General features: G+C 58.8%; 1 protein-coding gene across 4 annotated transcripts in view; it reads left to right on the plus strand.

Moving 5' to 3' along the window:
• Positions 1 to 18,511, plus strand: part of LOC142493986 (spectrin beta chain, non-erythrocytic 5-like) — a 183,268-nt gene that overhangs the window by 142,178 nt on the left and 22,579 nt on the right. For all 4 annotated transcript variants that reach the window (XM_075598818.1, XM_075598816.1, XM_075598817.1 and 1 more), the window contains one exon: positions 9,257 to 9,334. In XM_075598818.1, coding sequence (XP_075454933.1) covers positions 9,257 to 9,334 — 78 coding nt within the window. The remainder of the gene's footprint in view (positions 1 to 9,256; positions 9,335 to 18,511) is intronic.

The raw sequence follows: 18,511 nt of genomic DNA on the forward strand, positions 1-18,511 counted from the left end.
GATTATCAATGTTCGGGCCAAGAGGCTCTTTACCCGTAGCTCCTTCGGGAGATGCCCCCGCGGCCGGAAGGCCCCTTTGAGAGGTTCCTTCCATCGGATCTTCAGAGGTGGCAATTTTTACAGTCTCTAGGCCATCCTCTGGAGTTTCAGCTTCTCCATCTATTGGCGTAGCAGATAATTCTAACTCATTGTTCCCTACTTGAGGTATGGGAAGTAGATGATTCCTATGCCACACTTTTACGCGGCCTTCGGAGTCCTTGATCCGATACACAGGAAGGCCAGGCATTTGTGACTCCACCTCGTACACACCTTCTCGCCACCGGTCCGCCAATTTATGTTTCCCAGGAACACCTAAGTTGCGTAAGAGGACCGCATCCCCGGGGTGAATTTCCTTGTGACGTACTTTGTGATCGTAGCGTCTTTTATTTCCCGCATTCAATTGTGCTGCCGTTCGTTCAGCCAATTTATAAGCCAGCTGCAAACTGTCCCTCAGTCGCTGTACATATCGAAAATGCGTCCTATTGGATACCCCATCGGTAGATATCCGTAGTCGCACATCCACCGGTAACCGGGCTTCCCTTCCGAACATCAAAAAGTACGGGGTGTACCCAGTGGACTCATGCCGGGTACAATTATACGCATGCACCAACGCTTCGACGTGCTTACTCCACTCCGTCTTTTGTGGGCTTGTCAGTGTCCCCAACATGTCTAACAAGGTGCGATTGAACCGTTCGGGCAACGCATCCCCTTCGGGGTGGTACGGGGTAGTCCGCGACTTGGCAATGTTTAGTAATGTGAGCAGTTCCTTTATCAGTGTACTCTCAAAGTCCCTGCCCTGATCAGAGTGAAGACGATTTGGTAATCCATAATGAATGAAATACTTCTCCCACAGGACTCGGGCCACCGTTACGGCCTTCTGATCTTTCGTAGGGAACGCTTGGGCGTACATGGTGTAGTGGTCAGTGATCACGAGAACATTACTAATGCCCCGACTGTCGGGCTCAATACAGAGAAAATCCATACACACCAGATCCATGGGACCCGAACTTTTCAAATGTGCCATGGGAGCTGCCCTGGTGGGCAGTGTCTTTCTTTGTAGGCAGCGGGTACACCTTCGACAATGCTGCTCCACGGACTCCCTCATCCTAGGCCAGTAGAACCTATCCTGTAGCAGCCCATATGTCTTATCAATGCCCAAATGGCCATGGTCATCGTGAAGGGCCCGAAGGACTAAGGTCCTCAAGCGTTCCGGTAGAAACAGCTGACGCCGATCGGGATGGTTATGATATGGTATCACCCGATATAACAAACAATTGTCCATTTCGAACTTCCCAAACTCGTTCAACAGGAGTTTCACCAAGTTCTTGGGGGCTTGCTTCAGTATAGAAGGATCATCTCGTTGTAACGCTTGACGAGCCATCTCCACTATGGGGTTTTGAGTTTGGTAATGCACTAGATCCCTCCATGAGATGATATTGTCTTCCGTGATATTCATCCCTTCTCGACCTTGATAGGCCCGAGGAATGGCTCGTGAATGGCATCCCAACGAGTCAGCAACCCGTAATTCCGAGAATGCAACCTGATTGTCGACTATCGCAGCCACGGAGCAGAGGGCACGAATCCCGGGGCCCGGTATCTCTTCCCACACCTCTTCATCAGGGGTAGCCTGAAGGCCAGGTCGACGCGATAGAGCATCGGCACCTATGTTGGTGGGTCCGGGTTTGTATTTGAGGTTGAACCTATAGTTGGCCAGGGCAGCTAACCAACGGTGTCCAGTGGCATCCAATTTGGCTGATGTATTTATATAGGTCATGGGGTTGTTGTCCGTACGTACTTCGAACTGCACCCCATACAGGTAGTCATGCAGCTTGTCCACCACGGCCCATTTTAGGGCCAAGAATTCCAGTTTGTGGACCGGATAGTTCTGCTCACTAAGGGTCAAGCTTCGGCTCGCATAGGCCACAGGACGTAGCCCGGTCTCATACTTCTGATGCAATACCGCTCCCAGCCCGCTAAGGCTAGCATCGACATGTAGGACATATTCCCGTTCTGGATCCGCATAGGCCAAGACTGGAGCCTGAGTGAGGCTAGTCTTTAAATTCAGGAAGGCCTGTTCACATTCTGGGGTCCATTTCTCCCCAAAGGGCGTCTGCGCCGTGACCCCCTTCCTCTCGGTTTCCCCTGGGTACACACTTAGAAGATCGTTCAGCCGCTTTGCTTTGCTAGAGTAGCCTTCCACGAACCGCCGATAATAGCCACAAAATCCCAAAAACGACCGCAGCTCTTGAATATTTTGAGGCCTAGGCCAGTTCACCACCGCTTCTATCTTCCCAGGATCGGTGGACACCCCTTCAGCCGATACGATGTGGCCCACATACGTCACAGAGGACCGACAGAATTTACATTTGTCCAGAGATAGTTTGAGGCCTTCCCCCTGAAGCCTATCCAACACCTTCATTAGTCTCTCGGAGTGTTCTTCTAGAGTCCGCCCAAACACTATAATATCGTCCAGGTACACCAGGCATTCTTGCGGGTTCAGGTCTCCGAGAGTTTTTTCCATTAATCGCTGGAACGTGGCGGGTGCCCCGCAGATCCCTTGCGGCATGCGAGTGAACTGATAAAACCCCACGGGGCAGATGAAGGCCGTCTTTTCTTGGTCCTCCTGCCCCATGGGTACCTGGTAATACCCCGACCGGAGGTCGAGTACACTGAACCAAGTACTTCCAGTCAGAGCGTTCAATAAATCTTCGATTCGGGGCAGCGTGTATTGATCGGGAATGGTGCGGTTATTCAGTGTTCGGTAGTCCACGCATAAGCGTACGGTCCCGTTCTTCTTGCGGACTACCACAATGGGCGAGGCGTAAGGACTCCGGGACCCTTGCACGATCCCAGCCCTCTCCATTTCGGCGATTAACCTTCTCACTTCGTCTACGTCCCGTGGTGCGAGCCGTCGGGAACGTTCCCGGAAGGGAGTAGCATCGCTCATTCGGATGGTGTGGCGGGCACTGCGGCTGCATCCCACATCCATGTCACTGGTGGAGAACACCTGTTGGCGTTTTTGTAACTCGATCCGCAGCCTTTCCCTCCATTCCTCGGGGAGCGGAGAATCCCCAAAGTCAAATTCTAGCCGGGATCCGGAGGTATGACCATAGTTATGGGGTCGCCCCGTTACGCTCTTTTCTTCGGGGGTCACGGGGTATATTCTGCCCAGCGGCTGGCGTCGATCAATGCTCATGGGATATGGGGAGATATTCTGCATGTATACCCAGGTGCGCTCAGGGATTTTTCCAGGCCACTTCTTGACGGAGGCCAACACTTCGTAGCCCAGCCGGTGCTCATCCTGGGCCACACTTTCTAAGGAGAAGAGCTGATCCTCCGGGCGTCGATCCGGGTAGTGACATGCGGCGACCATCATCCTTCCTTCCCCCGGGGGAATTTGAGTCAGTCCCCACTCTTGACTATAGAGCATCCCATGCTCTTCTTCTGTCGCTATTTTCCTGCAGACCTCTTGGAGGGCAGGGCAGTCGGCCAGGGCCAGCAACGGGGCTTCTCCCGCCTCTTGCAAATACATGCGGAACACAGCGCGCACGATGTCAGCGTTAGTACCCAAGATGATCGGTGCACTGGGGTGATCCTGCGGTTCAGGGCACACTAGGGCCTCCACTTCCATGGGATGATGTTTACCAGTGTTCAGCTGTGGGATGTCTAACTGCACCTTTACTACGCCGTCTATGGGGTAATCCTCATGACTCAATCCCCTCAGTCGCAAGGCATCCGCAGAGAGTAACGGTAATCGATGGAGGTGTTGATCGTAGAAGGGCCGGTATACGATGGTCACCTGAGATCCCGTGTCCAGTAATGCGGCGGCGTAGATGCCTTCGATAACTACCCGAATGATGGCGGCAGGGCCGATCCGGCTGCTTGGGGATGGCGGCGACGTTCCTCCACCCTCCAGAGTCTTGCACGGCATTGACTGCGCGGGCCGGGAGGCCGGTTTCCGTAAGGTGGGGCAACGGGCACGCAGATGTCCCATCTTCCCGCACGCGTAGCACTGAATCTGGCTGAGGTAATTCTCGCTTTTCCCGTTTGGTGAGCTTCGCCCAGTCAAGAGACGAGGGCGGGGCGCCACTGGCGTGCTGGCGTCCTCGTGGTCGGGATCGAGGTCTCCAGGTTCAGGTCCGTCGGCCTTGGGTTCCACTTTCTTGACCTCCTTACTGCCGGGCGGGGGCTTTCTCCCCGGAGCCAGGTCACGTCCTAACAACACCGTCTCGTGCGCTTGGACCCGATCCATTAGGTCGTGAAACGATAAAGCTTGCCCGGGAGTTAGACAGCTACTAACCCGTACCGACACGGGGTGTAGGGGCAGGAGGCCCCTCAACAGCTGAGTGGTGCGCAGTCCATTGGCTTCTATCCTTGGCACCACGCCCTTCCTCACCAGGTTCCATAAGTCCAGGTGTAGCCGCCTGAGGAAGTCGGATACCATTTCCCCTTCCTTCTGGGCTAACGCGTGAAATTTGGCCATCAACGCATAAGTATGCACCGGAGCCCCATACGCCTTTGTCAGACAGTAGATGAGATCTGCTGCATCAGCTTCCGGATTGTCATCTCGGTAGTAGTGCACCATGTGGGACGCGGGGGGCCGCAAGCACTCAACGATGCGTTGTCTCCGGACCGCGTCCATGCAAGTCCATTCAGGCAGCACTTGTTCTGTGTGATCCAACCAGTCCTCTATCCCTACTTCCCCTTGGGGCGTGGGTTTCTCGCCGGAGAAGGCCTTTAACTTCCTATACTGGAGCGACTGGGTTGTGTTGTGGAGAGCGGCTGCTATCGCGGGAATAGAGGTGTCTCCCGGTAGGCTATCCCCGACTGCGGGGTAAGTGTCTAGTCTGGATAAGCTAAGTCGGTTGAGGCCGGACCGCAGGCCTGGCAGGGTGGCCGAGGAGCCTAGGTTCAGGGCTGCTGGCCAGCGCGGTTGCAGGCCACGGTCAGGGGAATGGTCTGTGACCCCAGTCGCGGCACCTACTGCGGCTGTATGCTCTCTCTGTGGGGTGGAAGTGGCCAGGGGCGCAGGGGCGTCCGCCTGGACTATGGGGCAGCGCACCCCCGGGGCCTCGGGCAGCAGCAGTATACGGGGCAAGGCCTCTGGGCATATATCTTGTTCAGTGGCATACAAGACCCGGCGCCAGGCCTGGTCGCGGTCATAAAAATGATCTTGTACTTGGGCATTGTCCAGGAGCGGGAGTTTGCGGACTTGCTCGGTCACTGTACCTAACGAGATTGTGGCGGGAACATGGCCCAGCGCGAAAGCACGATTTAGGGGAATCCCGCGCCGCTGGGCCCACTTGCGCACCTCGAGCGCCGAGGGCAACGACATGATGGGTTTTGGTTGCACAATACGAACAAAAAACTGAGGGGGCAACCCAGGTCTAAGTCTCTCAGCAGCGCCTCCAAATGTAGCCCTTTTTGTGAATCCTGGATTGAAAGGAACTACTGGTGTACTGTATATACCTGTAGGTTCAGGAGCTCTGAGCCTCCGCCATGGGAGAGCCTGGGGTCATACCCTTAACTATCATGGTGCAGCGCCTCCACTTACCTAGGATCCCCATATTAGAGAATCTGCCCTGAGTAAGAAACATACAACGGTTTGTGCAACGGGCAACCTTTTACTATTGCAATATGTAACGCACAATTATAGAATATACATGACACATCATAACCCTTATACTCTATATATATATATCACATCATGTGAAACACACACACAGTGGCTCAGCCACACCTTGTTCGGTATAATGTCCTGTACACAGGTGGCTCTGCCACTCTCCCTAGGAGTATGTCCTGTAACTAGTGTCTGTACAGCATAGTACGCTGGCACACTGGTGCCCCCAATTAGTTAGTGGGAGGCGGGATCAGCGCCTGATGACCGGTGTAGGTGCACTTGTTGATTAAAGATACCTCCCGGTCACTACGGTGACCACACCACTTCACACAGGTCCCCAGTGTTGCTCCAGCCTTTCGCCGACACTCCGTGATGCTGTGAGGTCTGTCCGCCAGACCAAGATGGCGTCCCCAACTCCGCAGCTGAACCGCACTAAAGGGTGGGTCCCTAACTACTACGGCCGTCCCTACAAAAGCGGCACCCTACGATGACAGGGGAAATGCTCCTGGGGGCTGGGGAATGTCTCTCACCTAAGCGGAAGGGTCACTGACCCTCCGCTCGCGCACACGAGGTCCCGCCACCTTCCTCCTTCACCTCTCACTCGTGTGTCCCACCGCCCACACGCATCCTGTTTTCTCTATACAGAGTCTCGCACCCTATTGGTCCCCAGCCTCAGCTGACTCTCCCACAGTTCAGAGTTCAGAGTGCAACTCCCAAAGTCTCTCCAGATTGGTTGACGTTCGCGCGCTTTCCTCGCGCATGCGCAGCCTGACTCTTACTCAGTGACCTTACTGGCAAAAGAACAGTATGGCGCTTCCTATGTCAGTGACAGCGCGGAACCATACATATATATGTATACACATCCTTACATATGCATATAAAGTGGATTAGCAGGGACATAGGTTACTCTTTGATAAAGCGCTATTTAGCGCGAAATGCATTAGAGGACCCTTTTTATGTAGCTTTTGCTACCATGCATCTCTATTAAAGCATTTTTAATTTTCACTACTCAGCCTCCAGCCCTACTTTTTTCAGCAGTGCTCTACCTTCTCTCCACGCATATTTGATCTACACAACGGATGGATGCACGCGTATATGGAGCATAAGGGGTCTATCATGTGAGTCATTTATCTGTATTTCTTACATTGTGACTGTGACTATAGGGTATTTGCATGGCTCCAGCCTTTGGTTCAGGACACCATCCCTCTCTATAGTGAATGCACTGGGAGTCCTTCTATATAGGGGCTGTTTTGTGATTTCATTTTGAGGGTGGTTATATGCTTTCTGTCCATATCAGGCTTTATTTGGTGAGCTATATACCCTGTCACATATATACATTTTTTCATTGATTTGACTCAACCCTTGACTCCTGGGCTATATTGCCTTCATTGCACTATTCTGGGAATTAGAAGCACCATACAGGGATTCATTTCTCATCCTTTGCCGTGAGTAGTATTAATGCAGCCGGGAGACTGGTGAATGTGAGTAGTATTAATGCAGCCGGGAGACTGGTGAATGTGAGTAGTATTAATACTGCTGTGAGACTAGTGAATGTGAGTAGTATTAATGCAGCCGGGAGACTGGTGAATGTGAGTAGTATTAATACTGCTGTGAGACTAGTGAATGTGAGTAGTATTAATGCAGCCGGGAGACTGGTGAATGTGAGTAGTATTAATGCAGCCGGGAGACTGGTGAATGTGAGTAGTATTAATACTGCTGTGAGACTAGTGAATGTGAGTAGTATTAATGCAGCCGGGAGACTGGTGAATGTGAGTAGTATTAATGCAGCTGGGAGACTGGTGAATGTGAGTAGTATTAATGCTGCCGGGGGTTTGCAGCCGGGAGAGTGGTGAATGTGAGTAGTATTAATGCAGCCGGGAGACTGGTGAATGTGAGTAGTATTAATTCTGCCGGGGTCTGCAGCCCGGAGACTGGTGAATGTGAGTAGTATTAATGCTGCCGGGAGACTGGTGAATGTGAGTAATATTAATGCAGCCGGGAGACTGGTGAATGTGAGTAGTATTAATGCAGCCGGGAGACTGGTGAATGTGAGTAGTATTAATGCAGCCGGGAGACTGGTGAATGTGAGTAGTATTAATGCAGCCGGGAGACTGGTGAATGTGAGTAGTATTAATACTGCTGTGAGACTAGTGAATGTGAGTAGTATTAATGCAGCCGGGAGACTGGTGAATGTGAGTAGTATTAATGCAGCCGGGAGACTGGTGAATGTGAGTAGTATTAATACTGCTGTGAGACTAGTGAATGTGAGTAGTATTAATGCAGCCGGGAGACTGGTGAATGTGAGTAGTATTAATGCAGCCGGGAGACTGGTGAATGTGAGTAGTATTAATGCAGCCGGGAGACTGGTGAATGTGAGTAGTATTAATACTGCTGTGAGACTAGTGAATGTGAGTAGTATTAATGCAGCCGGGAGACTGGTGAATGTGAGTAGTATTAATGCAGCCGGGAGACTGGTGAATGTGAGTAGTATTAATGCAGCCGGGAGACTGGTGAATGTGAGTAGTATTAATACTGCTGTGAGACTAGTGAATGTGAGTAGTATTAATGCAGCCGGGAGACTGGTGAATGTGAGTAGTATTAATGCAGCCGGGAGACTGGTGAATGTGAGTAGTATTAATGCAGCCGGGAGACTGGTGAATGTGAGTAGTATTAATACTGCTGTGAGACTAGTGAATGTGAGTAGTATTAATGCAGCCGGGAGACTGGTGAATGTGAGTAGTATTAATGCTGCCGGGAGACTGGTGAATGTGAGTAGTATTAATGCAGCCGGGAGACTGGTGAATGTGAGTAGTATTAATACTGCCGGGAGACTGGTGAATGTGAGTAGTATTAATGCAGCCGGGAGACTGGTGAATGTGAGTAGTATTAATGCAGCCGGGAGACTGGTGAATGTGAGTAGTATTAATGCAGCCGGGGGTTTGCAGCCGGGAGAGTGGTGAATGTGAGTAGTATTAATGCAGCCGGGAGACTGGTGAATGTGAGTAGTATTAATTCTGCCGGGGGTTTGCAGCCGGGAGAGTGGTGAATGTGAGTAGTATTAATGCAGCCGGGAGACTGGTGAATGTGAGTAGTATTAATTCTGCCGGGGTCTGCAGCCCGGAGACTGGTGAATGTGAGTAGTATTAATGCTGCCGGGGGTTTGCAGCCGGGAGAGTGGTGAATGTGAGTAGTATTAATGCAGCCGGGAGACTGGTGAATGTGAGTAGTATTAATTCTGCCGGGGTCTGCAGCCGGGAGACTGGTGAATGTGAGTAATATTAATGCAGCCGGGAGACTGGTGAATGTGAGTAGTATTAATGCAGCCGGGAGACTGGTGAATGTGAGTAGTATTAATGCAGCCGGGAGACTGGTGAATGTGAGTAGTATTAATGCAGCCGGGAGACTGGTGAATGTGAGTAGTATTAATGCAGCCGGGAGACTGGTGAATGTGAGTAGTATTAATGCAGCCGGGAGACTGGTGAATGTGAGTAGTATTAATGCAGCCGGGAGACTGGTGAATGTGAGTAGTATTAATGCAGCCGGGAGACTGGTGAATGTGAGTAGTATTAATGCTGCCGGTTGTCCTGTGTCCTGCAGCTCCGCCGGAGACTGGACTTCCAGCTGATGGAGGGTCCACTGGAAAAGAAGCATATGCTGCAGCAGAGGGGCAGGAAGGTGAGTGTGGGTGAGGGGCAGGAACGTGAGGGGGATAGGGTGAGAGGGGCAGGAAGGTGAGTGTGGAGTAAGGGGGACAGGGGGTGAGGGGCAGGAAGGTGAGGGGGACAGGGTAAGAGGGGCAGGAAGGTGGTGGGGTAAGGGAGACAGGGGGTGAGGGGCAGGAAGGTGAGTGGGAGTGAGGGGGTGGGTGAGGGGGCAGGAAGGTGAGTGGTGGAGCAGGATGATGAGTGGGGATTGGGGGGCTGGAAGGTGAGTGGAGGTGGGGAGGCCGGAAGCGGAGCGGGGATTAGGGGGCAGGAAGGTGGGGGCAGCAGGGTGATTGGGGGTGAGGGGCTGGAAGATGAGTGGGAGTGAGGGAGTCAGGGATTAGAGGGCAGGAAGGTGAGTGGGGGCAGGAAGGTGAGTGGGAGTGAGGGGGCAGGAAGTGGGGTGGGGGGCAGGAAGGTGAGTGGGGTGAGGGGCAGGAAGGTAAGTGGGGGTGAGGGGCTGGAAGGTGAGTGGAAGTGGGGAGGCAGGAAGGTGAGTGGGGGGAGGCAGGAAGGTGAGTGGGATCATGAAGGTGAGTGGGGGTGAGGGGCTGGAAGATGAGTGGGAGTGAGGGAGGGAGTCAGGAAGGTGAGTGGGGACAGGAAGGTGAGTGGGGTGGGGGGCAGGAAGGTGAGTGGGATTGGGGGGTTAGGAATGTGAGTGTGGCTTAGGAAGGTGAGGGGGGGTTAGGAAGGTGAGTGGGAGTAGGGGAGGCTGGAAGGTGAGTGGGAGTGAGGGAGGCAGGAAGGTGAGTGGAGGGCAGGAAGGGGAGTGGGAGTAGTGGAGGCTGGAAGGTGAGTGGGGTGAGGGGCTGGAAGGTGGGTGGGTGGGAGTGAGGGAGGGAGGCAGGAAGGTGAGTGGGGGCAGGAAGGTGGGTGGGGGCAGTAAGGTGAGTGGGGGCAGGAAGGTGAGTGGGAGTGAGGGAGGCGTTAAGGTGAGTTGGGGTTAGGAAGGTGAGTGGGGGTTAGGAAGGTGAGTGGGGGTTAAGAAGATGAGTGGGGGGTCAGGAAGGTGAGTGGGGGTCAGGAAGGTGAGTGGGGGTCAGGAAAGTGAGTGGGGGGTAGGAAGGTGAATGGGAGTGAGGGAGGCAGGAAGGTGAGTGGAGGGCAGGAAGGTGAGTGGGAGTAGGGGAGGCTGGAAGGTGAGTAGGGGTGAGGGGCTGGAAGGTAGGTGGGAGTGAGGGAGGCAGGAGGTGAGTGGGGGCAGGAAGGTGAGTGGGGGCAGGAAGGTGAACGGGAGTGAGGGAGGCGGAAAGGTGAGTGGGAGTGAGGGGCTGGAAGGTGAGTGGGAGTGAGGGGCTAGAAGGTGAGCGGGAGTGAGGCAGGAAGGTGAGTGGGAGTGAGGGAGGCAGGAAGGTGAGTGGGAGTGAGGGAGGCAGGGAGGTGAGTGGGAGGCAGGAAGGTGAGTGGGAGTGAGGGAGACAGGAAGGTGAGTGGGAGTGAGGGAGGTGAGGGAGGGAGGCAGGAAGGTGAGTGGGAGTGAGGGAGGCAGGAAGGTGAGTGGGAGTGAGGGAGGCAAGAAGGTGAGTGGGAGTGAGGGAGGCAGGAAGGTGAGTGGGGATTAGGAGGCAGGGAAGCAAGGGGATTAGGGTCTTATAGTGCCGGCGACAGCGACGCGACATTGGGGCAAAACATCACCGGCACTATAAGCGCGGCCTGACGTGGCGTCGCCGGCACTATAAGCGCGGCCTGACGTGGCGTCGCCGGCACTATAAGCGCGGCCTGACGTGGCGTCGCCGGCACTATAAGCGCGGCCTGACGTGGCGTCGCCGGCACTATAAGCGCGTCCTGATGTGGCGTCGCCGGCACTATAAGCGCGTCCTGACGTGGCGTCGCCGGCACTATAAGCGCGGCCTGACGTGGCATCACCGGCACTATAAGCGCGGCCTGACATGGCATCGCCGGCACTATAAGCGCGTCCTGATGTGGCGTCGCCGGCACTATAAGCGCGTCCTGATGTGGCGTCGCCGGCACTATAAGCGCGTCCTGACGTGGCGTCGCCGGCACTATAAGCGCGGCCTGACATGGCATCGCCGGCACTATAAGCGCGTCCTGACATGGCATCGCCGGCACTATAAGCGCGGCCTGACGTGGCGTCGCCGGCACTATAAGCGCGGCCTGACATGGCATCGCCGGCACTATAAGCGCGTCCTGATGTGGCGTCGCCGGCACTATAAGCGCGTCCTGACGTGGCGTCGCCGGCACTATAAGCGCGTCCTGATGTGGCGTCGCCGGCACTATAAGCGCGTCCTGACGTGGCGTCGCCGGCACTATAAGCGCGTCCTGATGTGGCGTCGCCGGCACTATAAGCGCGTCCTGACGTGGCGTCGCCGGCACTATAAGCGCGTCCTGATGTGGCGTCGCCGGCACTATAAGCGCGTCCTGACATGGCATCGCCGGCACTATAAGCGCGTCCTGATGTGGCGTCGCCGGCACTATAAGCGCGTCCTGACGTGGCGTCGCCGGCACTATAAGCGCGGCCTGACATGGCATCGCCGGCACTATAAGCGCAGCCTGACATGGCATCGCCGGCACTATAAGCGCGTCCTGATGTGGCGTCGCCGGCACTATAAGCGCGTCCTGACGTGGCGTCGCCGGCACTATAAGCGCGGCCTGACATGGCATCGCCGGCACTATAAGCGCGTCCTGATGTGGCGTCGCCGGCACTATAAGCGCGTCCTGACGTGGCGTCGCCGGCACTATAAGCGCGGCCTGACATGGCATCGCCGGCACTATAAGCGCGTCCTGATGTGGCGTCGCCGGCACTATAAGCGCGTCCTGACGTGGCGTCGCCGGCACTATAAGCGCGGCCTGACGTGGCATCGCCGGCACTATAAGCGCGTCCTGATGTGGCGTCGCCGGCACTATAAGCGCGTCCTGACGTGGCGTCGCCGGCACTATAAGCGCGTCCTGATGTGGCGTCGCCGGCACTATAAGCGCGTCCTGACGTGGCGTCGCCGGCACTATAAGCGCGTCCTGATGTGGCGTCGCCGGCACTATAAGCGCGTCCTGACGTGGCGTCGCCGGCACTATAAGCGCGGCCTGACATGGCATCGCCGGCACTATAAGCGCGTCCTGATGTGGCGTCGCCGGCACTATAAGCGCGTCCTGACGTGGCGTCGCCGGCACTATAAGCGCGGCCTGACATGGCATCGCCGGCACTATAAGCGCGTCCTGACGTGGCGTCGCCGGCACTATAAGCGCGTCCTGACGTGGCGTCGCCGGCACTATAAGCGCGTCCTGACGTGGCGTCGCCGGCACTATAAGCGCGGCCTGACGTGGCGTCGCCGGCACTATAAGCGCGGCCTGACGTGGCGTCGCCGGCACTATAAGCGCGGCCTGACGTGGCGTCGCCGGCACTATAAGCGCGGCCTGACGTGGCGTCGCCGGCACTATAAGCGCGGCCTGACGTGGCGTTGCCGGCACTATAAGCGCAGCCTGATGTGGCATCGCCGGCACTATAAGCGCGTCCTGATGTGGCGTCGCCGGCACTATAAGCGCGTCCTGACGTGGCGTCGCCGGCACTATAAGCGCGGCCTGACATGGCATCGCCGGCACTATAAGCGCGTCCTGATGTGGCGTCGCCGGCACTATAAGCGCGTCCTGACGTGGCGTCGCCGGCACTATAAGCGCGTCCTGATGTGGCGTCGCCGGCACTATAAGCGCGTCCTGACGTGGCGTCGCCGGCACTATAAGCGCGTCCTGATGTGGCGTCGCCGGCACTATAAGCGCGTCCTGACGTGGCGTCGCCGGCACTATAAGCGCGGCCTGACATGGCATCGCCGGCACTATAAGCGCGTCCTGATGTGGCGTCGCCGGCACTATAAGCGCGTCCTGACGTGGCGTCGCCGGCACTATAAGCGCGGCCTGACATGGCATCGCCGGCACTATAAGCGCGTCCTGACGTGGCGTCGCCGGCACTATAAGCGCGTCCTGACGTGGCGTCGCCGGCACTATAAGCGCGTCCTGACGTGGCGTCGCCGGCACTATAAGCGCGGCCTGACGTGGCGTCGCCGGCACTATAAGCGCGGCCTGACGTGGCGTCGCCGGCACTATAAGCGCGGCCTGACGTGGCGTCGCCGGCACTATAAGCGCGGCCTGACGTGGCGTCGCCGGCACTATAAGCGCGGCCTGACGTGGCGTTGCCGGCACTATAAGCGCAGCCTGATGTGGCATCGCCGGCACTATAAGCGCGGCCTGATGTGGCGTCGCCGGCACTATAAGCGCGGCCTGACGTGGCGTTGCCGGCACTATAAGCGCGGCCTGACGTGGCGTCGCCGGCACTATAAGCGCGGCCTGACGTGGCGTCGCCGGCACTATAAGCGCGGCCTGACGTGGCGTCGCCGGCACTATAAGCGCGGCCTGACGTGGCGTCGCCGGCACTATAAGCGCGGCCTGACGTGGCGTCGCCGGCACTATAAGCGCGGCCTGACATCGCCGGCACTATAAGCGCGGCCTGACGTGGCATCGCCGGCACTATAAGCGCGGCCTGACATCGCCGGCACTATAAGCGCGGCCTGGCGTCGCCGGCACTATAAGCGCGGCCTGGCGTGGCGTCGCCGGCACTATAAGCGCGGCCTGACATCGCCGGCACTATAAGCGTGGCCTGACGTGGCATCGCCGGCACTATAAGCGCGGCCTGACATCGCCGGCACTATAAGCGCGGCCTGACGTCGCCGGCACTATAAGCGCGGCCTGACATCGCCGGCACTATAAGCGCGGCCTGACATCGCCGGCACTATAAGCGCGGCCTGACATCGCCGGCACTATAAGCGCGGCCTGACATCGCCGGCACTATAAGCGCGGCCTGACATCGCCGGCACTATAAGCGCGGCCTGACGTGGCGTCGCCGGCACTATAAGCGCGGCCTGACGTGGCGTCGCCGGCACTATAAGCGCGGCCTGACATCGCCGGCACTATAAGCGCGGCCTGACGTGGCATCGCCGGCACTATAAGCGCGGCCTGACATCGCCGGCACTATAAGCGCGGCCTGGCGTCGCCGGCACTATAAGCGCGGCCTGACATCGCCGGCACTATAAGCGCGGCCTGACGTCGCCGGCACTATAAGCGCGGCCTGACATCGCCGGCACTATAAGCGCGGCCTGACGTGGCGTCGCCGGCACTTTAAGCGCGGCCTGGCGTCGCCGGCACTATAAGCGCGGCCTGACATCGCCGGCACTATAAGCGCGGCCTGACGTGGCATCGCCGGCACTATAAGCGCGGCCTGACGTGGCATCGCCGGCACTATAAGCGCGGCCTGACGTGGCGTCGCCGGCACTATAAGCGCGGCCTGACGTGGCATCGCCGGCACTATAAGCGCGGCCTGACGTGGCATCGCCGGCACTATAAGCGCGGCCTGACGTGGCGTCGCCGGCACTATAAGCGCGGCCTGACATCGCCGGCACTATAAGCGCGGCCTGACGTGGCGTCGCCGGCACTATAAGCGCGGCCTGACGTGGCATCACCGGCACTATAAGCGCGGCCTGACATGGCATCGCCGGCACTATAAGCGCGGCCTGACGTGGCGTCGCCGGCACTATAAGCGCGGCCTGACGTGGCGTCGCCGGCACTATAAGCGCGGCCTGACGTGGCGTTGCCGGCACTATAAGCGCAGCCTGATGTGGCGTCGCCGGCACTATAAGCGCGGCCTGACGTGGCATCGCCGGCACTATAAGCGCGTCCTGATGTGGCGTCGCCGGCACTATAAGCGCGGCCTGACGTGGCATCGCCGGCACTATAAGCGCGGCCTGATGTGGCGTCGCCGGCACTATAAGCGCGGCCTGACGTGGCGTTGCCGGCACTATAAGCGCGGCCTGACGTGGCGTCGCCGGCACTATAAGCGCGGCCTGACGTGGCGTCGCCGGCACTATAAGCGCGGCCTGACGTGGCATCGCCGGCACTATAAGCGCGGCCTGACGTGGCATCGCCGGCACTATAAGCGCGGCCTGACGTGGCGTCGCCGGCACTATAAGCGCGGCCTGACATCGCCGGCACTATAAGCGCGGCCTGACGTGGCATCGCCGGCACTATAAGCGCGGCCTGACATCGCCGGCACTATAAGCGCGGCCTGGCGTCGCCGGCACTATAAGCGCGGCCTGGCGTGGCGTCGCCGGCACTATAAGCGCGGCCTGACATCGCCGGCACTATAAGCGTGGCCTGACGTGGCATCGCCGGCACTATAAGCGCGGCCTGACATCGCCGGCACTATAAACGCGGCCTGACGTCGCCGGCACTATAAGCGCGGCCTGACGTCGCCGGCACTATAAGCGCGGCCTGACATCGCCGGCACTATAAGCGCGGCCTGACATCGCCGGCACTATAAGCGCGGCCTGACATCGCCGGCACTATAAGCGCGGCCTGACGTCGCCGGCACTATAAGCGCGGCCTGACATCGCCGGCACTATAAGCGCGGCCTGACATCGCCGGCACTATAAGCGCGGCCTGACGTGGCGTCGCCGGCACTATAAGCGCGGCCTGACGTGGCGTCGCCGGCACTATAAGCGCGGCCTGACATCGCCGGCACTATAAGCGCGGCCTGACGTGGCATCGCCGGCACTATAAGCGCGGCCTGACATCGCCGGCACTATAAGCGCGGCCTGGCGTCGCCGGCACTATAAGCGCGGCCTGACATCGCCGGCACTATAAGCGCGGCCTGACGTCGCCGGCACTATAAGCGCGGCCTGACATCGCCGGCACTATAAGCGCGGCCTGACGTGGCGTCGCCGGCACTTTAAGCGCGGCCTGGCGTCGCCGGCACTATAAGCGCGGCCTGACATCGCCGGCACTATAAGCGCGGCCTGACGTGGCATCGCCGGCACTATAAGCGCGGCCTGACGTGGCATCGCCGGCACTATAAGCGCGGCCTGACGTGGCGTCGCCGGCACTATAAGCGCGGCCTGACGTGGCATCGCCGGCACTATAAGCGCGGCCTGACGTGGCGTCGCCGGCACTATAAGCGCGGCCTGACATCGCCGGCACTATAAGCGCGGCCTGACATCGCCGGCACTATAAGCGCGGCCTGACATCGCCGGCACTATAAGCGCGGCCTGACATCGCCGGCACTATAAGCGCGGCCTGACATCGCCGGCACTATAAGCGCGGCCTGACATCGCCGGCACTATAAGCGCAGCCTGACATCGCCGGCACTATAAGCGCGGCCTGACGTGGCGTCGCCGGCACTATAAGCGCGGCCTGACGTGGCGTCGCCGGCACTATAAGCGCGGCCTGACATCGCCGGCACTATAAGCGCGGCCTGACGTGGCATCGCCGGCACTATAAGCGCGGCGTGACATCGCCGGCACTATAAGCGCGGCCTGGCGTCGCCGGCACTATAAGCGCGGCCTGACATCGCCGGCACTATAAGCGCGGCCTGACGTCGCCGGCACTATAAGCGCGGCCTGACATCGCCGGCACTATAAGCGCGGCCTGACATCGCCGGCACTATAAGCGCGGCCTGACGTGGCGTCGCCGGCACTTTAAGCGCGGCCTGGCATCGCCGGCACTATAAGCGCGGCCTGACATCGCCGGCACTATAAGCGCGGCCTGACGTCGCCGGCACTATAAGCGCGGCCTGACATCGCCGGCACTATAAGCGCGGCCTGACATCGCCGGCACTATAAGCGCGGCCTGACATCGCCGGCACTATAAGCGCGGCCTGACGTGGCGTCGCCGGCACTATAAGCGCGGCCTGACGTGGCGTCGCCGGCACTATAAGCGCGGCCTGACATCGCCGGCACTATAAGCGCGGCCTGACGTGGCATCGCCGGCACTATAAGCGCGGCCTGACATCGCCGGCACTATAAGCGCGGCCTGGCGTCGCCGGCACTATAAGCGCGGCCTGACATCGCCGGCACTATAAGCGCGGCCTGACGTCGCCGGCACTATAAGCGCGGCCTGACATCGCCGGCACTATAAGCGCGGCCTGACGTGGCGTCGCCGGCACTTTAAGCGCGGCCTGGCGTCGCCGGCACTATAAGCGCGGCCTGACATCGCCGGCACTATAAGCGCGGCCTGACGTGGCATCGCCGGCACTATAAGCGCGGCCTGACGTGGCATCGCCGGCACTATAAGCGCGGCCTGACGTGGCGTCGCCGGCACTATAAGCGCGGCCTGACGTGGCATCGCCGGCACTATAAGCGCGGCCTGACGTGGCGTCGCCGGCACTATAAGCGCGGCCTGACGTGGCGTCGCCGGCACTATAAGCGCGGCCTGACATCGCCGGCACTATAAGCGCGGCCTGACGTGGCGTCGCCGGCACTATAAGCGCGGCCTGACGTGGCATCACCGGCACTATAAGCGCGGCCTGACATGGCATCGCCGGCACTATAAGCGCGGCCTGACGTGGCGTCGCCGGCACTATAAGCGCGGCCTGACGTGGCGTCGCCGGCACTATAAGCGCGGCCTGACGTGGCGTTGCCGGCACTATAAGCGCAGCCTGATGTGGCGTCGCCGGCACTATAAGCGCGGCCTGACGTGGCATCGCCGGCACTATAAGCGCGGCCTGATGTGGCGTCGCCGGCACTATAAGCGCGGCCTGACGTGGCGTTGCCGGCACTATAAGCGCGGCCTGACGTGGCGTCGCCGGCACTATAAGCGCGGCCTGACGTGGCGTCGCCGGCACTATAAGCGCGGCCTGACGTGGCATCGCCGGCACTATAAGCGCGGCCTGACGTGGCATCGCCGGCACTATAAGCGCGGCCTGACGTGGCGTCGCCGGCACTATAAGCGCGGCCTGACATCGCCGGCACTATAAGCGCGGCCTGACGTGGCATCGCCGGCACTATAAGCGCGGCCTGACATCGCCGGCACTATAAGCGCGGCCTGGCGTCGCCGGCACTATAAGCGCGGCCTGGCGTGGCGTCGCCGGCACTATAAGCGCGGCCTGACATCGCCGGCACTATAAGCGTGGCCTGACGTGGCATCGCCGGCACTATAAGCGCGGCCTGACATCGCCGGCACTATAAACGCGGCCTGACGTCGCCGGCACTATAAGCGCGGCCTGACGTCGCCGGCACTATAAGCGCGGCCTGACATCGCCGGCACTATAAGCGCGGCCTGACATCGCCGGCACTATAAGCGCGGCCTGACATCGCCGGCACTATAAGCGCGGCCTGACGTCGCCGGCACTATAAGCGCGGCCTGACATCGC

Source organism: Ascaphus truei, chromosome 4 (genome assembly GCF_040206685.1).
Source record: "Ascaphus truei isolate aAscTru1 chromosome 4, aAscTru1.hap1, whole genome shotgun sequence".
Taxonomy (NCBI): domain Eukaryota; kingdom Metazoa; phylum Chordata; class Amphibia; order Anura; family Ascaphidae; genus Ascaphus; species Ascaphus truei.